General features: G+C 36.8%; 1 protein-coding gene across 8 annotated transcripts in view; it reads right to left on the bottom strand.

The window, feature by feature from the left end:
- The window catches only part of CAMSAP2 (calmodulin regulated spectrin associated protein family member 2), a 113123-nt gene that overhangs the window by 66602 nt on the left and 21524 nt on the right, over positions 1–24997 (bottom strand). For 7 of the 8 annotated variants that reach the window (XM_047840038.1, XM_047840040.1, XM_047840039.1 and 4 more), the window contains exon 2: positions 23361–23620. The exons of the other annotated variant lie outside the window; for it this stretch is intronic. In XM_047840038.1, the coding sequence (XP_047695994.1) occupies positions 23361–23620 (260 nt within the window). The remainder of the gene's footprint in view (positions 1–23360; positions 23621–24997) is intronic. 8 annotated transcript variants of the gene reach the window in all.

Genomic DNA, 24997 nt, shown 5'->3' with positions numbered 1-24997 from the left:
CTATGTAAATGTAGTACAAAAAAGGGGGGGGGGATGGGGCGCCTGGGTGGTCCAGTCGGTTAAGCGTCCGACTTCAGCCAGGTCACGATCTCGCGGTTCGTGAGTTCGAGCCCCGCGTCAGGCTCTGGGCTGATGGCTCAGAGCCTGGAGCCTGTTTCCGATTCGGTGTCTCCCTCTCTCTCTGCCCATCCCCCGTTCATGCTCTGTCTCTCTCTGTCCCAAAAATAAATAAACGTTGAAAAAAAAAGGGGGGGGGGAGACAGATATATTCAAAGAAATAATGGTTGAAATTCTTCCAATTTTGGTGAAAACTACAAACTCACAGATTCAAGTAGTTAAAAAAAAAAATCCCAAACAGAAAATCTCATTAAGGCATATCATAACCAAACTGTATAATAATAAAGAAAGAAATCTAAAAGTAGCTAAAGAAAATGGCACATACATACAGAAGAATGGTGATAAGAATAACATCTGACTTCTCTCAGAAACAAGGCAAGCCAGGAAGTAGAATGCCATCTTTATTGTTCTAAAAGAAAAAGTTGCCAATCTAAAATTCTATAACTAGCAAAAATATCCTTCAAAAATGGAGGAAGAATAAAGACATCTTTAGATAAGGAAACACTGAGAAAAGATGACATCAGCAGATATGCACTACAAAAAATGTTAAAGGAAGTTCTTCAAGCTGAAGGAAAATAATACCAGATGGAAACTAAAATCTAATCAAAGAAATGAAGGCACCAAAAAAGTTTATATACACACAAATATGAAAGATTTTGCTTCTCTAGTTTTTTAAAACTCTTGCCAAAAAAGAAAAAAATTCTAAGGTTTATAAAACCTGTACAAATCTCATACAAAGGACAAAACAGAGGGGTTCCTGGATGGCACAGTCAGTTAAAGCATCTGACTTCAGCTCAGGTCATGATCTCATGATTTGTGAGTTCGAGCCCCTGTATTGGGTGAGCACAAACCCCGCTTTGGGTGAGCCCTGCTTCCCCCCCACACCCCCACTGCTCTCTGCACCTTGTGGGAACTCTCTCTCTCCCCCCTTCCTCTCTGCCTCTCCCCACCCCACATGTGCATGTGAACATACGCTCTCAACAAAAAGAAAAAAGAAAAAACTAATTGGCCTCCATCAAAATTTAAAATTCCCTGCAAGAAGACACCATTAAGAAAATGAAAAGGTAGGGGTGCCTGGGTGGCTCAGTTGGTTGAGCATCCAACTTCGGCTCAGGTCTCGATCTCACAGTCTGTGAGTTTTAGCTCAGAGCCTGGAGCCTGCTTCAGATTCTGTGTCTCCCTCTCTCTCTGCCCCTACCCTGCTCACACTCATGTCTCTCTTTCTCTCTCTCAAAAATAAATAAACATTTAAAAAAAAATTTTTTTTTAAGAAAATGAAAAGGGAAATCACAGATTAGGAGAAAATATTTGCAATAGATGTACAGTATTTGACAGAAGACTTGTAGTCAGAATATATAAAGAACTCTCAGAGTAATAAGAAAATAAAAAGCCCAATAAGAAAATCAGAAAAAGATTTAAACAGACACTTCACAAAGGAGATTTATGAATGACCCAATAAGCACATGAAAAAAACACTAAATTACATTAGTTAACAGGGAAATGCAAATTAATTCACAAGAAGACACTAATTCACACCAGACTGGCTAAAAGCAAAATGATGATACCAAAACTGTTGGCAGGGATCTGGAGCAAATGGAACTTTCATACACTGCTAGTGGCAATATAAAAAGCATAACCACTTCGGAAAACTGCTCAGCAGCTACTTAAAAGTTAAATATACACTTACATAAATATGGCCCACCAATTCAACTCCCAGGTATTTACCTAAGAGAAACACAAATGTTCGCTCACCTACTTATAATAGGTGAAAAACCTGGAAACATCAATGTCCAACAACAACAGGTGAATAAACAAATTGTGATATTCACACAATGGAATAATACTAAGCAATAAAAGGAACAATCTACACATAACATGGATGAATTTCAAAAATATGAGCAAAAGAATCCAATTTTAAAAGAATTCATACATTATGCTTTCATCTGTATAATATTCTAGAACAGGCAAAAATAACCTACAGTGACAGAAAGGAGATTAATGGGATCCTGGAGTAGGGTGATGGTCCGAAGGCAGAGACACAAAGGAATTTGGAGGATGATGAAAACATTTTATATCTTAACTGGAATAGTAGTTACAGGAATGCATACATTTGTCAAAACTCAAAACTATTTACTTCAAACAGGTATATTTTATTTTATTTAAACTATGCTTCAACAAGGTTTGTTTTTAAAAGGAAAGATCTGACCTTAGGAAGTCATTTAGACCTCATGGAGTTTCACCTTCCTCTGTTAAATGTGGATAATACCTGATTTATCCCCTCACAACATCACTTGAGATGTGTACCAAAGTAGTCAAAAAAGTTCTAAGTGATATAAAGATTTACAGTGTTTTTATTACTTAAGGTATAGTCAGTATATGACTACAGAATTAACCTACAGAATAGTCTATTATTTAAAGATAATCTTCTAACTTCTTTGTAATCATTTATTTTTATGTTTTCCCAAACAAACAGTATTATCCATTAACAGTTTAAGGAATTAAATTAGGAGATTTCTGTAACATCACCTTCACGTGCCTAGTCCATTAATAAAGGAGTTGCCAATGAGCCATCAAAGAAAGACATGTAAGCAGGAAAGAAACAACCAGCACCAAGATAATAAAACCCTGTCTTTATGAAAAAAACACTAGAATAGATTATTATATCCAACAGATGCAGATTTAAGTACAGAATATATGTATTTTCCAAATGTCCTAACCATAGTGACCTGGGCAAGATTTATTTTTATGATAGTTTATACATGGCAGCTCAGGCCTGTCCACCACCACTCAACATAATTACTGCCACCTTATGCCAACAATGTAAAATGACAGCTATGTTCTTTCATTTGCTAACCAAGATGACATTCCTAGTATATTTTAACCAGTCACATGTGGTGTACTTCAAAGTATGTTTGTGCTTTACAGCTTTCCAGATTTGAAAGTTTCCCAGGCATATGTGATGCTGAGTCAAAAACTGCTTCAAATCTCAAATCTAAAACAAGCTACATAAAATACACTGAAATATGCTTTATCATATGAAAATAAGCATCAATAAAAGCTCCACTTAACCCTGAAAAAACTGCCTGAAAGGAAGTCTGTCAGCAGATTTCTTTCAGCTGGGAGCGTATGAAAAATGCTCCCGACAGTACTCACTTTACCAGAAAAAAAAGAAACACAATCATAGCTGTCTCTAATTTGGCCCTACCACCCAGTCAGGCTTCATTTCCCAACACTACCTATGAGAAAGACAAAAAGGAAGGTCACGATGTCTTCCTTGGTAACTACCAATCCTAGGTTTAAGAAAATGCAAAGACAATTTAAGACAGAGAAACAACAGGGGAAGTTTCACCACATTTGAACATAGCTCTGGCAGAAACTCAAACAGCATAGTAAAAGCACAAATACCTTTCCTCCAACCTACCAAGTATCTAGAGGTCACCCACTTCCCTCTAGATGAATGCCCGTTGGCAAGCAGTGCCCAGACTAACATGGTATAGTGGTGGGACTAAATGATTACATTTTACCTAAGCCAGTCTCATGGCCTCTACACACAGACACTGACCAAGAGCCGACAGAGCAACAGCTGTCAGGAAAAGCAAAGAGCTACAGATCTGGGAGGTACCTCACCAGCTAAGTTGCAGGGATGCTCACTTGAAAGAAGTTCAAATACATGAACCAGTGTGCTTAAAATGGATGCTAGTCAGCTACAAAGCTATTTTCCTTGCCCCCCCCCCCCCAATAACCTGATGACACAATTCTCAAGAAATGCTCCTACCTACAACAGAACTGTCAAATCTTTACTCTGTGAACTCTAAGGTGAAGAAAAATGCAAAGAGAGCAAAAGTCTCAAGTTTTGTTTTACCCTCTTGGATGGCAACACATGACTAGCACGGCTTCAAAAAGTGGACAAGTACTGCCCATATAAAATGTCACCTTCATAATTTGGGTAGACCAAGATATATACAAATCCATTAAAACATTAATTTGTAATGAATCATTAAATATTGACATTATTAAACTTAAATTCTAATTTAGATCATTAAAATTCAACAAATGATGCTATTATTTAATAATGTTATTTAATAAAAGATTAAAAATTAGGGGCGCCTGGGTGGCGCAGTCGGTTAAGCGTCCGACTTCAGCCAGGTCACGATCTCGCGGTCCGTGAGTTCGAGCCCCGCGTCGGGCTCTGGGCTGATGGCTCGGAGCCTGGAGCCTGTTTCCGATTCTGTGTCTCCCTCTCTCTCTGCCCCTCCCCCGTTCATGCTCTGTCTCTCTCTGTCCCAAAAATAAATAAACGTTGAAAAAAAAAAATTAAAAAAAAAAAAAAAAGATTAAAAATTAGTTTTCCTTGCATTTTCAAGCCTTCTCCAAGGCCTTCTTCTTATAACTATAGGGAAGCTAGTGGTATGACATAAACTTTGTTAAAGATGAGAAGGAAAAGCTTATTATACACAAGTGGTACCAAGACAGTATTGCAGGTGATAAAATGTCAAAATATCCCCCAAATTTCTGAACTTATGTGCCGCAAAAATTTTTAATTAAAAAAAAACCAGTACTGTTAGTTTTTATTTCAGAACTACTTTAGAAAAATCTGTAAGATTACTATACATATATCCTGATGTTCTGTATTTATTAAACAGGTTGCTAAAATATTTTCCCTATCTGAGATAAAAAGACCAAAAAATGATTAGCAAACTGGGGGAAAAAATCAGAAGTAGGTATCATATAGATCAAGAAGACTCTGATACAACTCAGGGTTGTTCAATTTTTATCCTACACTTTTGACTCTTCTCCACAGTATCTTCTATTCTATGCATTACTTAAATATTTGTGCTTCTATCCATGGCCTTCTTTTCATTCTGAAATATCCCCTCCCTGGGAATTTTAACCCCATGGCTTCAACTAACCATTACTACTCAGGTGGTTCCCAAATCTCTGTCTTCAGCCCACACCTCATAGGGCATGTCTTCTTAGTGGAAGTCCTGAAGGCATTTTAAACTTAAATCTGTCCAAAACTAAATCCATGATCAATTATTCAGTCTACCATAGCTATCTCCCCCATTTCAATTCCTTCCTCTCCTCTTTTCCCTATTTCAATAAAGGTCACTACAATATATATATATTCAGCCTGCTTAGCTAGGTAACATAGCCTCATTATTTCTATCTTTTAAAAATTGAACTCTGATCATGTCATTGTTTTGCTTAAAAACCTTTTGGTGTGAAGAAGTCCAAAACATCATCAACAAAGGATTAGGCAACTAAATTATGGTATTTTCATGCCACAGAGTATTGGGAAGCCTTCAAAAATGAGTGTATGAATCTATATTCACCAATATGGAAAGATGGTTATGAAGCCTTTCTAGGCACTCTCCCTATCCCTAACAACATGGTTTGCCATGCCTCCTCCAGCCCTAACTCTACCTCAGGACTCTGCTTAATTTCCTAATTTGCTAACAAATAAATTCCTCCCATGATTTGTTCAGATTTCTGAGGTAAAGAATCTGATCGCTGCACTCATCATCTTATGCAGGGCAACTGAGCAGAAGCCACAGGTCACTTACTACTCTTTAAATTTTATCTATGCTTACAAAAAATGGCTCTGGCCAAAAAAATAAAACTCTGTATCAGCTTTTATAATTAAAATATTTCTAGATCAATACAATGCAACTACATAATGAAAGAATATGAGCAAAAATTTAAACTATATTGTAACTGGATTTAGTCCCTAAAATACATCCTTAGTATTAATAGACCTAATTATATCTCATGCATGCTTCACTTCATGAAAACAAATTGGTAAAAATACAGGTGTTACATATGAAACAGAATTGCTAATTTTTTTTTTTTAATTTCACCTTCATTGAAGAATAACTGACATATAAAAGTGTAAGAAACTTAAAGTGTACATTGTGGTGATTTGATACACCCATATTAATTGTTATATTCTAACAACACAGCTGAACACAAAAAGCAAAGGTAGAGAGGGGCTACTGAAACCAAAAGTCTATACTCTTTTACCGATGATTATCTGAAAGTGGATAGACACTTATTATGTTAAAACGATAAAGTAGAAAGCTAACAATCTAATCACTTAATCAAATTCTATTATAAACTCCCTGAGTTCAGGAGCCTCCCCCAGAACACCTAGTGCTGGAAACTCAATAAATACTCACTTTAGAAATAATTACAGTTCGCTCTATTCAAATCTGTAGGAAAACCAAAACCAAATCTCCACTGCTCTCTTAGTGGTAATTCTAAATGACTTCTCTTTCAAAATATACTTAACTCTTCATTTAAATGTTCACTAACATCTCTTTTTCCTTCACTGATTCAGTTATCTTCTATGGCCCAGGTACTGGAAATAGGAAAAAATGATCAACATGGCCCTGTCTTTGTGAAGCTGATTCTGTATAAAAAGCATACTTTCTATTAGCCTTGCTTGGGTGGAACAACTGTAAAGTAGTAAACATTTTTCCCTATTAAGAACTTGATTTGAGGAACTGCACCTTGGCTCGAACACATATAAATAAACTGAAATCTGTAATACACCTTTCCTAAAAATGACTTCTAGAAGTTTACAAAAACAGGCTTTAACAGATAAAGTTTTTTAGTACTTATAGTGTATCAGTACCATCTTTCTTCATTTATCACAGAAACAAAAGTCTCAATAATGGAGAAATAACAAATGTGGTAATCATTTCACAATATAGTAAAACCTTGGTTTGCAAACATAATTCATTCTGGGAACATGCTTGTAATCCAAAGCACTTGTATATCAAGGCAAATTTTCCCACAGGAAATAATGGGAATTCAGATGATTCATTCCACAACCCAAAAATATTCATATAAAATGATTACAGTACTGTAATGTAACACAAAATAATAAAGAAAATACAAAATATAAAGAAAAATAAACAAATTAACCTGCACTTACCTTTGTAAACCTTCGTGGCTGGTGTAAGAGAGACAGGAGAGAAGGAGGTTATTGTGTAGGACAACTTTCACTATCACTAACAGAATCACTGATATCTATTGGTTCAATGGAAATCTTTTTCTGCATGGGGGCCATTGTATACACTTGCACAGATGTTGACTACAGTACAGTATTAATAAACTCTTGTCATATACTGTATTTAATGTAACTGGCAATAAGGCAGCAGAGGAAAGGGTCTCTGTCTGCAGGTAGCCAGAATGACCTAGAATGAAGCTTACTCTTGCATGGTGAAACAAATAACTGTCCATAGGTACTTTGAAGTGACAAAAAATACACTATTGCCAGTTGTGGGCACCTTCCAATGCTCTGAAAAAGCACTGATTTCTGCCAAACGCTGCAGTCTGAGACCAAGCATCCGAGCATGGGAGAGGATCACCCACAATCCCTCAGAGAGAAAGAGAGAGAGAATAACCACTGGCTCAGTTGTGATCATGTGACATTCGCCATCATGTACTACTCATGTTGCAAGACATCGCTCATTTGTCAAGTTAAAATTTATTAGAAATGTTTGCTTGTCTTGCAGAACACTCACAGAACAAATTACTCGCAATCCAAGGTTTTGCTTATATACATATATCAAATTATGTTGTATACCTAAAACTAATACAGTGGTATATATCAATTACATCTCAATAAAAACAAGACACTAAAAGAAAAAGCGGAGATAAATGCAATATTCTATATCCTTTCAGATTATTACACAAGATGTTTCACCATGTCTCCTCCAACTAATTTTAAGTGTTTTTTTGAAGTAGCTTTATCATATAGACAAAAAATTTAAAATCTGAATCCTTTTAATCATAAAGTTGACTTAAGGAGAAGTAAATATTCTTTCTCTTCTGAGCAACCCCATCCTTTCCTTTACTCCATACCCAACAAAGAGAAATACTGGTAAGAAATACACTCCAAAACACTGACTAGGCCCCCACATTTTGCAGGGTGGTGTATTTAAATATCAATGTCACCACTAGGTCATGCACTGCCTCTTCTCTGTTGGCTGCCCATGTGTCAGCAGTGCTCATGAGCTCAGGACCTGCTCCCTGTAAAGGAAAGGCCAGTCGTCCTTCTCTTGTTCTCTCTTCTCTATGACCAGTAAGATATGAAGAAGATCTGTGAGAAAAACCAAGTTCTTTCCCTCTTCTTTAGAGATTTTCCAAGAGAGCTAGAGGCAGCACCTGCCTGGATGCTATCTTCTCCCCACTCCAGCTCCTTTCCCCACCTTCAGTCCTCACCGCCTGTTCCTCCTTCTGCTTCTCACTCAAGTTCTCCCACTCCTTCCACCACTGAACAGTTCTTTACTTTTTCCTGCCCTCCCTGCACCCTTGCCCAGGCCTCTCTCTTATTCTCAGGTTCTTTTTCCTCTGAAACAGGCAGGATAGCCACTGCCCTACTGGAGTAATCAGTCCAACGTTTGGTTGTACAGGAAAATAAAGGACATCTTATTACGACTTGGTTCTAGGCCAACATAACTAAGGACAAGAGCCCTTTCACTTGGGCCAGTGTAGCACCAGAATTGTGTACTGGGGGCCAGAGCCAAACCTGAGCTAACACATTTTAAATGTTTTCTCTGCCTTGCTTTGCTTTTTCTGCCTTTTCTTTCAAGTATTTCTCTATAAAGCAATCTGAAGTCTTACTCAAAGGACAACATGAATGTTCCTCAGCTCCCTGACCAAATACTAAGATAACAGCACCCAACTCCTTGCATTTTCAACACTTAAGACTAATTTTTTCAGAAGAATATGCTTGGGAGAACTTTATGATAGGAGGAAGAAGCTTTTGAATGTTCTTACCTGTTAACTCACTGGTTCATCACATAAGAAATAGTGATTTTATATTAGCACATAGTACTATGTACTTACTAAAGTTCTCACACACGTGTCTTTTCTTTCCAGTCTTTTCTCAAATTATTTTGTCTTACTATAATGTTACTATATTAAAATACTGACAATCCTGAGAAAGGAAGCTTCTCTGCTATAATTACTATAATGGCTTTTAATGATTCTCTATTCACCTTCTTTTCCTAAGTGCTTTCATTCAGTCCCATGGACTTCTAATGCTCATGACTCTCAAATTTAATTCTCCACCCAGGACTTCTGAACTTCAGACTCACATATTCAAGTACTGACAGCCAAAAGGCACTGAGAACTTAACATGTCTAAAATACAATTCCTGATTCTCCAGACGCTTCACCCCACGCTTCACCCCAGCCTTCTCGCTGCCGCCAACCTCACCTTCTACACCTACTGTCTACAAAGCAACCTGAAAGCACTTTTTAAAAAGTAAACAAGATCAAACTCATCGTCCTACTTAAAATCCTCCAATGATTTCCATGTACACTCAGAATAAAATTCAAACTTCTTATCGTGGTCTACAGGGCTCTACCTGCTTTGGCTACAATCTTTAACCAGGTCTCATACCACTCTCCCTATCAATCTTGCTCATGACTAACCTCACTGGCCTTCTGTTCCTAAAACATACCAAACTCACTCCTACACCAAGGCCATTAACCTTACTCTATTCCTTTTTGCCTGGAATGTTCTTTTCCCAGACTGTCACATGCCCATTCCCTCTGGTATTCAGGTCTCAGTTCAAATGTCAACTTTCCAGACAGGACTTCCCTAACTACCTCCTATGAAAATATCGTGTTCCGCTTCTTCTAGCCCCTTCTTCTGGATTTATTTTCTTCACAGCATTTTAACTATCTGAAATTGTTGCAATTTGTTTAGCTTTTTACTGCTTGTCTTTGCTACTAAAATATCAGCTCTGTGAAAGCAAGGGCTTAGTCTGTCTTCTCATTACTACATCCCATTGCCCACGCCGAGAAATTTTCAACAAATGCTTACTGAAACATGTACTTCATATTATACAAATTATATAAGCTTATGGTAAATAAATGCAACCCTAAAACTTCAATTCCTGAAAATGTTTCCTCCAGGAAATTCTCAGTTAGGAATCTTATCACCCAGACATGAAGTTTATTTATTTTTTGGACAACCTATCAATTCAGGGCCTTTGAATTTGTTCCTTCTGTCAGCAATGCTCTTTCCCCTTATTTTTGCCTAACCGGATCCTCATCTAGACCTCTGCTTGAATACATTCCATTTAAGGGTGCCCCTAACTATTCTAATTAAAGAGAATAGCATACAATTCCCTCAGATCACATTATCCTGTTTTTACTTTCTTCATAGTCCTTACCATTCTCTAAAGTTACCTTGTTTTGTTTACTTGTTTGACAGCTTAACCATAAAGTAAAATGTACAGATTCAGGCAAAAAATAATCAGCATTCTTACATTCCTGCAAGTTTATCAGAAGAACTTCCTGAAAAGAAAGATCTCTGGGACAGCTTTGTAACATATCTCACTTTGTAACATAGTTCACTGTAACCCTCTTCAGCCACAAAACAGTACAGACTTGGAAGGAATCTGAGTATTATAAAGATTGTTTTTTTATTACAGAAGCTCATTTATCCAGGTGTCTGAACACAAGCAAGCATCCAAATGGCACAGTTGTTAAAGCTTTTTTTTTTTTTAATGATCATCTATTCTTTTTAAATCCACATCACTGACATGAATTAAAAACAATTTGTTAAACTGCTATAATCCACCAAGCTGCAAAAATGGATTGGTATCACAGGGTTGAGGTGGGAGATGCCTCTGTTCAACACACGGGGGAGGGGGGAGAGGGACACCTACAGACAACTGCTATGAACACCCACTGCTCTATAGCAATGGACTATAATTGTGCAAATTAGAAAAATCTACATTTCTATATCAAACCTGCTGAAACATCTCAATCTCTGTGCTCCAATTATATATGTGTATGTATAATTACATAGTAATAATTATGTATCATATATAAACTATCTTCTACTGTACCATCTACTAAAGCTTAGTAACCAACAGCGAATATATACTTATCTTTCTTCTTGTTTCAAAAGATGAAAAGTCCTAGCTAATATATGTTTAATTAATCTTCAATAAACATTAAAAATTATTGCTGGCAGGTCTGTAATATCAGACAACGTCCTAAGTATCTTAGCTTTTGCTATTTCGAATGAGTTACGAAGATGGCATTAATTACAAACAAAAAGAATATAAAACTTTCATTATTGCAGAGTGAATTATCAAAACATTAACTGGAAAAGATATATGTACTCCCATGTTTATTACAGAACTAATATTGTAAATACCAAGATACAGAAACAACCTACATGTCCATCAATGGATAAAGAAAATGTGAAATGTGAACACACACACACACACACACACACACACACACACACACACACTATTTAACCATAAAAAAGAATGAAATCTTGCCAACTGTGAGAACATGGATGGATTTAGAGGGCATACGCTAAGTGAAATCAGTCAATCAGAGAACAAATATCATATGATCTTACTTGCATGTGACACCTAAAAAACAACAACAAAAAAACAAGCTCACAGATATAGATAACAGACTGGTGGTTACCAGAGGTGGAGGGTGGGGAGTGGGCAAAATGGGTGAAGGGGGTCAAAACGTATGTACAAACTTACATGACTTAAGTTATGAGGATATAATGTATAACATAGTATCTACAGTTAATAATACTGTATTGTGTATTTAAAAGTTGCTGAGAGTAAATCTTTTTTTGTTTGTTTATTTATTTTTGAGAGACAGAGTGTGAGCTGGGGAGGGGCAGAAAGAGAGGGAGACACAGAATCCGAAACAGGCTCCAGACTCTGAGCTGTCAGCACAGATTCCGATGTGGGCCTTGAACCCACAGACCATGAGATAGATCATGACCTGAGCCAAAGCCAGGTGTTCAACCGACGGAGCCACCCAGGCGCCCCGCTAAGAGAGTAAATCTTAAAAGTCCTCATCACAAGGAAAAGAAAATTTTGTAAGAATGTATGATAATGCCTGTTAACTAGACTTACTGTGGTTGTCTCACAATACATACAAATATCAAACCATTACGCTGCACAACTGAAACTAATATTACATATCAATTATGTAATAAATAATTCAATAAAAAAACAAAAAAATATTTTAAAAAGTTTTCCATCATCTTTAGAGGCTAACTATGAAAAGGCAAACATATTAAAAAAAAAAAAGGAATGATTACAGTTTTTGAATTGAGAAATAAGATAGATATCAAGTGTCATTTCAGGAAAATTAATCTGGCAGCAGTATACCATAGAGATTAGATAAAATAAATCTTAAGAAGGCAAGTCTACATACAAACTCTATTCCCATATTTTCTCTCATTAAAACAGAAGCCATTGACAACGGCATATTAAAATACAATTAAAAAATTTTGTTTACATTTATTTATTTTTGAGAGAGAGAGACAGAGCATGAGTGGGGTAGGGACAGAGACAGAGGGAGACACAATCAAAAGCAGGCTTCAGGCTCTGAGCAAGCTGTCAGCACAGAGCCCGACAAGGGGCTCAAACCCACAAACAGTGAGATCACGACATGCACCGAAGTCAGATGCTCAACCAACTGAGCCATCCAAGAGCCCCAAGATACATTTTTAAGAAAAACATGGGAATGTTATTTAGTTTTCAATACCAAGACTGTCATTTATTGCTCTTCTCTAGAATAATAAAGGAATTACTGAGTTGGTTTTTTTTAATTAAAAAAAAAATTTTTTTAATGTTTATTTTTGAGAGAGAGACAGACAGACGGCAAGCAGGGGAGGGGCAAAGAGAAAGGGAGACACAGAATCTGAAGCAGGATCCAGGCTCTGAGCTGTCAGCACAGAGCCCCATGCGGGGCTAGAACTCAAAAATGGTGAGATCATGACCTGAGCTGAAATCAGCCGCCCAACCTACTGAGCCACCCAGGTGCCCCTAAATTGGCTTTTTAACGTGGGTTTATAATCCATTCATGGGTCATAACATAAAGTCAATTCAGTTAGTCACAACTAATATTTTTTCCAACTAAACTGAACAAAAATCAAGTCACAAGTATAAATGCTTTTGTTTCTGTAATATACATATAACTAACTAGACTATGGTAAATACATTTGCAGTAAAATGTACTTCTGTGAGTCACAGCCAAAACAATTTCAAAACTCCAGACCAAATGATTGCTAGGGGTCTTTCGGCTCTAAAATTTTAGGGGCAACTGGGTGGCTCAGTTGGTTAAGTATCTGACTTCAGCTCAGGTCATGATCTCACTGTTCATGAATTCAAGCCCCGCGTCAGGCTCTGTGCTAATAGCTCAGAGCTTGGAGCCTGCTTCATATTCTGTGTCTCCCTCTTTCTCTGCCCCTCCCCTGCTTACGCTCTGTCTCTCCTTCTCTCTCAAAATAAATATTAAAAAAAAAAAAAATTTCAATTTTACCCCTATAGCTAAAGTCAGTCTTCAACTGGGGAAAAAAATCAGCGAATGGCTTTTTCTTTACTTAACGTATAGCTACAGTTCTAATAGCAAGCAACCAAATATAAATGTTGAATTAACTATGCTAATTTAAACAAAAATTGGGACTTATTGAGAGGACACTAGAATAGTTTATAGAACCTACAGAAGAGCTGAACCACTAAGCTCAGAACGACAGACACTGAGCAGTTCCAAGGAACTCAGCAGCAGGGGCTCACAGACTTCTCTGCCTAGGGCACTGCCTTGGTATGACGGGGTAGTTCCAACCACCTACTATCACTGTGCTGTGATGTGCTCTCCATTTAGGGTTTCAGAGATTCTCAGTAAACAATCCAATCAGCCCACCATACACCAGGTATCTTCACCCTTAGATAAATCAGCAATGGCCAGGAGCAGGGTCAGAAGCATACACATGGTCTCTGGAGAATTAAGAAGTTGTCCACCATCCCATTCGTCTAAAACATCTATTCTTTGTGGCCAGAAATTAGCACTTCATTTATTGAGCCCTTATGAACCTGACACAATACTTGGGTCAATATGATAAATATATACAATATGTATACTAAAACATTAAGTTGTGCACCTTAAATATATGCAGTTTTTGTCAATAAAGCTAGATTTAAAAAGGGGAACTACAAAATATGTTTCAATATATAAAGAAGAAAATGGATTTGATATAAGAACAAAACTTGAAATATAATGAAAATATACTGAACGTTACAATATTTTTCATTTCACGTGTTTTTAAAAACTTAGATATTGTAACTTCTATTTTTCTAAACCAGCATTATGAAAACGAATCCTAAAATATTTTTAAAATAAAAACAGTATTTTGCAAAGTGAATCACTCTATTTCTTAAAATATGTAACTTTTTATGCCAATGGTCACTAAATGAGATACATCACTTATATAAGAAAAGAGGACCTGCTATGGTCTAGATGTTTGTATTCTCCCCAAATTATTAAGTTGGATCCTAATGCCCATGGGAATGGTATTAAGCGATAAGGCCTCTGGCAGGTGATTAGGTCATGAGGGCAGAGCCTTCATGAATGGGATTAATACCCATATAAAAGAGGCCCCAGAGAAATCCCTGCCCTTTCCACCACGTGAGGACACAATGAGAAACTGGCAGTCTACAACCCAGGAGGCCTTCACCAGAACCCAACCTGCTGATCCTTGATCTTGGACTCTAGAGCCTCCAGAACTGAGAAAAATTAGTTTGTTCTTAAATTACTCAATCTGTGGTATTTTTGTTACAGCAGCCTGAACAGACTAAGACGGTCCCCTTAGTGACCAAAACAATCTCCTTTCCCCCCTACTACTCCTATTCTTGGGATTCCCCTTCATTGCTGCACAGTCTCTCACTGTTATGACATTGTACTTCATGCTGACATTCTCTGCAGACCTCCCCAGAATCAGTGCACATTATAATCGACAAGGACAAGGAAAAGTATGGCAGCACAATTTATCTGTAGAACAAGTATTGGGTTAGGAGTCAGGAAGACCTGGGAACTATCTCTGCTCTGTCACTAACTAGCTATTTGATCATGATCTGTTCACTTCCTCTTTCTATACCTCTTTCAGAAGGAACTAAATAAGAATCGATTAGGGGTGCCTGTGTTGCTCAGTCAGTTAAGTGTCCGGCTTCAGCTCAGGTCATGATCTCGTGGTTCGTGAATTCAAGCCCCGCATCAGGCTCTGTGCTGAAAAGCTCAGAACCTGGAGCCTGCTTTGGATTCTGTGTCTCCCTCTTTCTCTGCCCTTCCCCTGCTCATGCTGTCTCTGTCTCTCAAAAATAAATAAACATTACAAAAATTTTTTTAAAAAAGATCTATTAAACAAATCCATCCATAAAGTTTCCTCACTTGTCAAAAGGAAATGATAGTAACTGCCCTATCTTTTCCGTTACAGAAAAAACAAAAATGTAAATGCATTATAAACTATTAAGCACCATAGAAACAGTAGCTTTTTTACCTGAGGTCTAAGTGACATATAATAGTATATTAGTTTCAGGTGAGGTGTACAACATAATGACTCAATATTTGTGTATATTGTGAAATGATCACAATAAGTTCAGTTAACAACTGTCACCATACATAGTTATGTGGAATTTTTTTTTCTTGTGAGAACTTTTAAGATTTACTAATTCAGCAACTTTCAAATACATAATATAGTATTATTAACTGTAGACACCATGCTGTGCATTACTTCCCCATGTCTTACTTATTTTATAACTCTAAATTTGTACCTTTTGATCCCCTTTGCCCCTTTTGCCTACACCCTACCTGCCACCTCTGGTAACCACCAATCTGTCCTCTGTATCTATGAGCTTCTTTGTTTTGCTTTTCGTTTTTTTAGATTCTATATACAATCTCACTTGTTTTCCTACTTGTTAGCCTGGCTGGACTTTTTGAAAGGCCATGTGGTATAAATGTTATAAACATGGCTTTGGAGGCAGCAGACACAAGGTTTAAATCCTACCATCATGCTTTATCACCTATTTGGCCTTGGGCAAGTTAATGTACCTTAAGGGTGTTAGTGTCCTCACCTAGACAACTTGTAGCCACTTCTCTCACATGTTGCATTAACAACTGACATTTGTCAAATATGCTCAGTTCTGCTAATCCCTCATGCCATCCTCACAAATCTGCACCTTCGGTCCCATCCCAGTTCCACACTGCAGCTCTTTCAATCCCACATAACCCCTAGGGCAGAGATCATCCAACTTCTTCACCAGTGTCTAACCTAGTATACACAGTAGGAACTAAATATCTGTTAAATAAATGAATTCCTATCTGTCCTCATGGTAAATATATAACAAACTAAAAAAACAGCAAGATATTCTAACAAAATGCATATCAATCTTATTTCATTTTCTGTATATACAAAGACTCACTTTCATTTATGTACAACCTTTTTTTCCCCCCAATGGTCACTAAGAAGAAAAAAGAAACAGGACAAAACAGAGTCACCTCTATCTTTCTCATCAAAAATAAGAGATTTAAGATTTCTAAACTACAAAGTTGTCCCTTTACTTGTTTGTTTGTTTTTACCATCATTATATGAAAATATCAGGGTTCAAAAGCACCAGGAGCAACAGAGGATGGAGAAGCTAACTAACATCTAGACCCTTAGCCTCCCAGAACAGAGTGAAACCAAGAAGCTATTTTTTCTCAGCTTCTAGTAGTTAATCACCAATTAATTAGAGTTGATACAAAGGATAAAATCTTTCTGCTGGTCCTATTCTAGCTTCTCTTTTCCTTCATTTCCCAGCTCTGATGAGTCAAAAATCTTCTCTACCTTAAAAATGCTTCTCCCAATCAAACTGTCTTCTGCATCTCAAAGGCCTCTGCTTTAGTTCAGGTCTCTGGTTATTTTAACAGCCTCATAAGTGCTATCTCTTTCACAATACCACCAGAGTGAAATTCTGTAACACAAATCTGATGGTATCCCTTCTGGTTTAAAACCTTATACTGGTAGCTCCCTATCATTTCCAGGATAAAGTACACACTTGGCATGACATAAAAGGTCATTCATGCCCTGTCCCCATCTAACTCTCTGGTCTCATTTCTCATCATTCTCTAATACGTACCCAATTTCTAAAGCTACAATCAAACAAACCCCTTGCTTTTCCCTAAGCATATCATGATGCTCTCACATTTCCTTTTAACATCCTGTTATATTTTCATATATACCACCTTATAACATGCCCTTCATGTGCCTACCTAGTAAATTCCTTCAAAACTCAGCATTAAGAGTAGGACCAAGTTTGCTGCCTCTATACTCCTAAAATATATGTATTATAATTTGATTATTTTTCTATAATTCCCAGTAGAAAGTAAGACCCTAGAGGACAGAAACTCTTTTTAATCACAGTAGATAATACACAGTACATAGCAGAAGCTCCATAAATAAACTAAATAAGTTAATGAAAGGCCTGAATGACTTTAGTTTTATTATGAATATAAAAGGTTTTTGTGAGATCATCTGGCAAAATAAACACCAGTCATCAAGTTATTCCTACAAGAAAGTAAACCTGGAGTTCTAAATAAATTACTACAAATAAACACTAATTCAAACATAATAAACATGGTTATAAAATATCAAAAGATAACATGAATTGGTAACTAAGGTGTATATAATATGTTACCTAGAAATAATGGAATCCAAATTAGGTACATGATTTTTGGGAAAGAGAAAATTGAGATCCAGCACCACAGGTGAATTTTAAAAACCCTCTTCACCAACAACTAGGAGCATTTAAAATAATTTTTCACAGACAAGTTCTGCTCGTAACTTTGCAAAGCATTATACAAGGGTGACTAGAAATTAATATCTCAACTACTATTGTAATGTTACATTTATATAATCCTCTTCCTCTAAAGCACAATTTTTAATCTTCTTAAATAGGAGGAATTTTTTTTTAAGCCTCTACGTGAGTAAATTACACTGGGTTCCAACAAATGATGCCACCATGGAAATCCATAAGAATAGCTCCCAAACAGGTTCAATATGTTGGAAGGGAGAAAGGCAGAAAGGAAGACAAAGAAAAAAGGAACAACACAATGTTCCTGAGATCAGCTTCTCTGTTCTCAACATCTTTCGTATGTCCAGCAAAAATAATGGTAACTAGGTAACTTCCACATTCTTAAAATCAAGACACTCATATCCACCCAGACAGGCTCTGTCATAACTCTGCCTCATCATCTATTAACAGTCAAACAAGTCAAAGGCTACAGTTACTCCCTACCAGAGGAAATTAATATAACCTTCAAGACAGGAACAGAATGGGTAAGTTACTTTGAAAAGAAGCATGGACAAATAACCAAGATTTAAACCACCAGTCAGATTTCCTGGTAGCACACCATTTCTACTTCCTTCTTCCTCTCCACTTTCTACTTTCCTATTTCCTATTCCTACTATCGTATTCTAATTACCTCCCCATTACCCAGGCAAAGACAATCAACCAATAAAATACATACACACACACACACACACACACACAGACACACACACACAACACACGTAGTACTTAAGAACTAGGATTTATAGTTAAAACAGAGATGGTCTGAAGACTGCCTTCACTGGTTACTATGATTGCTCTGTGACCTTACTTAGGTTCTCAAAGCCTCAGTTTCTTCATCAGTAGAACAGAGACAATATATTTTCCTGTAAGGGTTATCCTAAGAATTAAATTATGTGAGATCAGTATATAAAGTGTAATCACACTGCCTGACACAATAAACTAAATAAAAAGAACCACCAGAAAGTCTGAGAAGTGAACAAGTATACAGACAGATGTAAACAAATCAGAAAGATCTGAGAATTAATAAACTGCAATATTTTACACTAAGTTGACACTATAAGAGCTCACAAAGTATTCCACAGTGTTTTGCAATGTTTTATTTATTTACTATAGGCAGAGAAAAAACAAATCAACAAAGCACCACTACCATCACCACCACCATCAACAAAAACCAAAGAAAAAAATATGAAAACTTACATCCTGATTTGTAACCAAAAAGAAAATTTAAAAATCCTTAACTTCAGCTCATAGCCTCTTCATGATCTAACCCCAACCTATTTTTTAGCCTCATCTCACTTTTATGTCTCCATGCAGTCAACACTGTAACTTGCAATACAGAACCTAATTTCACACTTCAAACTTGAGTCAAACAACTCCTTCAACCCAGTTACCATTCTTACCCCATCCCTTTTCCTACCCACTGAAACCCTATTAGTCATTCTGTCCCAAGATGCCCTCCCAGATCCTCCCTAGCAGAAGTCATCACATCCACCTCTCAGTTCCCTGTTGCTTAAACTTACATTTAGAGCACCTACTTCATGCTAATGAAGTTTTCCTGCAGGCTTCTTTCTCAGTGTCATTCAAGGGAGACATTAATGGTCAGCTGAATACAGACCACAAAATGTGATAAAATGAAATAACACCTCTTAACATACAGGAATATCCTTCTTTAGGGTAAAAAAATATTTCTATCATCTTTCTATGTTTTAACCACAGCTTCACTGCCCTTCCCATTACAATAAAGCAGTTTAATGGCTAGTAGCACAAATGTACAACTTTTTAGCTTATATTTTCTAAATATCCAAAAATATCCATTATAACAATACTGACACTTCATGAGAGAACATTTTATGCCTTACTTATCAAGTGGCCTAACAGCCCACTCTAATCTCCATTAGGCAAATAAAATATTCAATCTTTTTTCGGTAATCATTAAAAGAAAGCAGTTCAGGGGCGCCTGGGTGGCTCAGTCGGTTGAGTGTCCAACTTCGGCTCAGGTCATGATCTCACGGTTCGTGGGTTCAAGCCCCGAGTCAGGCTCAGAGCCTGGAGCCTGCTTCGGATTCTGTGTCTCCCCCTCTCTCTGCCCCTCCCCCATTCATGCTCTGTCTCTGTCTCAAAAATAAATAAACATTAAAAAAAATTTAAAAGAAAGCAGTTCAAAATAAATTTTGTTTATATAATGATTGTTTCAAAACAAGATTTGACTAATGTTATTTTGCAAGTCATACGAAAATCAATCTCATTATTTCATACCACACATACTATATACAGATTTAATTGACTTTTGCAAATATCAACTCTTATTTCCCACATATGCAAAAATGGTTGGAAAACTGATTCACAATCAAGAGTTTGATTTGTAACCAGGCTAGACAGCTAGGTAAACATGACTTCAGATACTTAATTGCACAAACTTACTTCAGATTACAGCACTGTAAATTAGAAAGTCACAATTCTAGTTCATGCAGATTCTTAGTTTTGCTACTACATAACAGTTCTACCTTAGGCAAATTACTTAACCTCTCTAAATTCTAAGTATCACATATACAAAATGACCCTGGGTTAGATAAAATTTCACATACATTCTTGATCATAAAAATCACCCACAACACCTGTTTAAAAATACATATCCCAAATCCTCTTCTAAACGTCCTAATTTCGCAGTTCTGACAAGAGGACTGGAGAACTTAGTCAAAGTTCCCAGGTACTCATGTTCCTCATCATTGGGAAGTTTTATACATATACTGGTTTCTGATTTCTAACATTCTTTCTGGCTATAAAATTCTGTGAATTTAAGATTTTATGACACTGATCAAATCCCCCAGCCCAACCTGACTGAATGCAATTCACATGCAAATTCATTTTGCTATGGAAGAAAGTTCAAAATCTTCTCTGTACTCTTAAGTTGTCTTTTTCAGCATTTGGCTCCATTTGTTATAATCCCTCAATTTTCACATTATCCTAAATACCAGTATTTATTTTGGCAAATAATTTGACAGATAACATGATTTGGGCTACAATACTTTTGGTTGAAGGATATTCCCCTATGATTTTAGTGTATACAACTCCTCCTCTGGTAACTATTCAGTCATACACTTAATGCTGATTCAAACACACATTAAGGTCAGTTCTCAGAACAGTATGCATTCTAACACTGTGTATATTCTTTTCATTTGTGTCTTACAATATTTATAACATTCAACAGGCAAATCATAACTACAATCCCTTCTAACAATCCTACAGATGATGATTATGTGCTGAATGAATTTTAATACATTATAATTATTAACTGGCTTTAAAGCAGTTCTGAAATACTTTCCCATTGATGTAAATATGGAAGAAAACACTTTAAAGGTTATACTCTCAAAACAGGTCTATAAAAGCACTGTGATAAAGAAAAAAAACAAGACATGTTCTCCAACGTGTTCTCATTTTTCAAAAAAAAAAAAAAGCATTTTTCTCAATCTTCACCTACCCAAAGTTAATAAAAACTGCTTAGTCAAACTTGCCTTCTAGTTACGTTGATACTTTTGCCACCACCACGCAACTCTTTTCACAAAAGTCTGCAAAGCAACATACAGCGATAAAAAGACCCCAAAAGCACTAAGATAATTCGGAGATGAAAGTGGGGGGCAGAACTGGCAGTCAATACACCCAGCGCAATTAAACACACCATTTTTCATTATACTTCCCCAAAGGCAGGACAAAGAAGGAAAACTGAAACTTACTGCTCTCATCACTCTAAAACAAAACAAAACAGTTTCTTAAAGAACAGTCTTTAACAGTACTCAGAGACGTTTTCTCACATACATTTTAGAAAAATGGTAATATACTATTACACTGTCATCAATCAAAATTTCACAGCACCGGAGAAGCTTTAAATCAAATTGTGAGAAAAGCTGAAAGTATACACCTAAAACACAGGTCAATAAAGGTGACACTGTAAAGAGTCAAGATGACGTAGTCAAATATGAAGTGTCCTAAAAACCCACGGAGAGAAGTTAAAAGCAGACAAACAGCAATTCTGTATCACTTAAGTCACATTCCTTAAACCCTATTTCCTGCAATCAAAGTTAAATGTGTTCATAGCTATCACCAGGATCAATATAGTGTGAAATAAACCTGATGGTAATGCAACTGGCAGTCTTCCAAACCCCTCATTTTTTAATAGATTGTACAAATACCTTCATATTTTATCTTCACATGCACAAACTGCACTAAGAAAATAATGTAGAAAATGTTAAGTTTGTTTCTTTCTCATTAAAGAGGACCTAAAATACAGAATCTATCCTAAGGACAACTAAGTTACCTGATAGATCAAATGGTGTCTGAAAGGGCAGCTACTAAGCAAACACAGATTCACAAAGTCATTGATGTGCTTTAAAATGATCTACTTGGCCTTGAAATAATGGAAGCGGAAACAATCATAGCAGGAGCATCCAATCCGTGCAGTGATTCTGGAGAGGTCAAACGTGAGGTACTGCGAGGACACTAAGTGGAATTCTGCTCACCCCTAGTGCTGGCAAACCATTCACATATGTGATATGGACACAAAGCACAATATAAAAATCAGAGGGTAACCCACGAGGTGAATGTAGAGTCATCAATGCAAGTTGAAAATCTCATATCAGCTAATAAACATTCTTAGTTATCCTTAATAATTCTATTATGAATCCATAAATTTATTAACTAAATTTTTCTTAGGACATTATTCGCTATTCCTCTTAAGTAACAAAACAGTTTTGTTTTTTTTTTAAAGAAGGAAAATAGGCAGAAAGTAGGTCACCACCTCATTTAGTACTAGATTTGGTAAACTAATTTTTGTTCATCCTTCTTCAACTTCATAATTTCATATATTTCTAAATATGTTCTTCTACATATATCCCTCCCTTTCTATTAGTCTCATATAAGAGCATGATTTAATCAAATGTGTTTTTCCTTCTAATACCCTGCTTGATGGTGCTCAGCATTTTGTGAACTTAAGCGAAAGTAGCACACCAAACTGAAGCAACATACAATGAACCTAAACTCTGATTTGTCTCCAGAGACTCATGACAAAGCTCCTGCATGCTTGTCCCAGGCCAGCTTAGAGAGCGTCTTTCTGTATGTTGTCCACAAGAATGTATTACTCGTCATTAAATAAACTAAAATATATATGATATGCAGAAATTCACCAAGAGGTCATTCAAGCATGCAAATGAACACTCACAAATCTCATCTCTTTCCTAACAAGAATAAAATCAAGGATACATTTTCTATCTCCTCTAAATAGTCTCTGTGATGGGAAAATTAAATTTTTAAATTACATAAAAATCACTTTAAAGTAGCTGGAAAGAATTTAATTGTTTCTCCTGGGTATCAGAATGGCACCAAACATTCCAAAATAGTTTATTAAAATCTTCCTTCATTTGGAAACGAGGTTTATAAGAAAATGTTAAGTTTTTAAACTCTAGGCAGAGAGGACAATCCAATCTCAAAATATAATTTCCTCCATTTTACAATACAATTCACACTCAAAAGTATACACTTCAAACTAAGTAACCTTGGGTATACAAAGACTCACCATCTGTATGGGTTTCTTGTGCAGATCTCGTTCAGTTACCAGTTTTTCTTGGTCAGTTACATAAAGACCTTTCTGCGCTAAAGCCTGGATTACAGCATCATGGCCCAGAAGGGGTTTCGCAGCATCACTCTTGAGAATGAGACTCCCAGCACGACAGTATAGTTCAGCCGAAAGAAGTAAATTAACCACGGGTGGTTTGATGTGTTCCTGGTCATACTGATCTGTGTAAAATGGTTCTCGAAGTTCCTCTGGCACATTTTCTATAAAGATTAAGGGGAGGGGGGGAAATTCTTACAATATGTTTATAAAGAAACACAATTTAATAATTATTATGTCACAGAAGATTCCTTCCAAAAATAACAATACCCTTTAACTGAAAAGGTAATTTATTAGAGCTTGGCAGCTAATCTGGAATGGAAAAGAGAAATTTGCTTTACAGAAAATATTGTTCCGAGTATACTCTAAAACAAGATTACAAAGCAAAGAAAAAGTTTTCTAAGTCTAATGACTCTGGGGAAAGTATTCCCACATGCACACTCAAATCCATGATAAAAGATTCCTAAAAACTAATTTCAGCGAATACTCTCACATACAAGCAGTCAACCAGAAAACGCACTCTAACGGCTATTACAGGGGAAGCTAGGCCTTGCCAACTGACAGCATAAAATCACTTAACTGAAGTTGTATAGCTAATCACTTGCAAAGCAGAAGCTGCCTAACTTATTCTCTCCCTCTATCTCAGGCTCTCTGGTCTCTCACCCTTCTTGCTTAGCCTGATGAATCTATTGAGGGGCAGTTACAGCTATAGTTTAAGGGAGAACTACTCTCAAAAATACCTTAAACTAAGGGTGCCTGAGTGGCTCAGTTGGTCAAGCGTCCAACTTCGACTCAGGTCATGATCTCATAGCTTGTGGGTTTGAGCCCTGCATTGGGCTCTGTGCTAACAGCTCAGAGACTGTAGCTGCTTCAGATTCTGTGTCTCCCTCTCTCTGCCCATCCCTGGCTCATGCTGTCTCCTTCTCTCTCAAAAATAAATTTTTAAACGTTAAAAAAAAAACTTTTTTTTAAATCCCTTAACCTAGAGGCACCTAGGTGACTCAGTCAGTTAAGTGTCCAACTCTGGACTTCAGCTCAGGTCATGATCTCACAGTTCACAAATTCGAGCCCCACGACAGCTTCTGCACTGGCAGGCAGTGTGGAGTCTGCTTGGGATTCTCTCTCCCTTCTCTTTGCCCTTCCCCCACCCCCCTGCCCGACTCTCAAAAATAAACAAACTTTTTTTTTTTTAAATCCCTTAACTTAGTAAATCACTGCTCTCTCCGCCTTACCCCAAAAATCCCTCCTAGACACCCAACTAACACATTCAGTAGAGACACAGAAAGGAGAGTCTACAAATGGGACATGAGAAGGAAACCAAATTCGTCTGAGTTTCTTTTCTGCTAGCCATTTCCCTTGAAGACTGTCAAGTCCCACTCTCCCAACATCTACTTCTAAATCAACCTCAGGAGCTGCTTTTGCATCTGATGGCAGCCAGATCACTAAAAAAGCAAGACAAACAAAGCACTTCTTACTGTTTAACAAGGTATCTTGCCTTCCTCTTCCCACTCCTTACCTGTGAGCTGTGCTCTTAATCAAAG

This window comes from Prionailurus viverrinus, chromosome F1, assembly GCF_022837055.1.
Source record: "Prionailurus viverrinus isolate Anna chromosome F1, UM_Priviv_1.0, whole genome shotgun sequence".
In the NCBI taxonomy this organism is placed as follows: Eukaryota; Metazoa; Chordata; class Mammalia; order Carnivora; family Felidae; genus Prionailurus; species Prionailurus viverrinus.
Note: the sequence above shows the minus strand (reverse complement) of the source record. Positions and strands in the feature narration are given on the sequence as shown.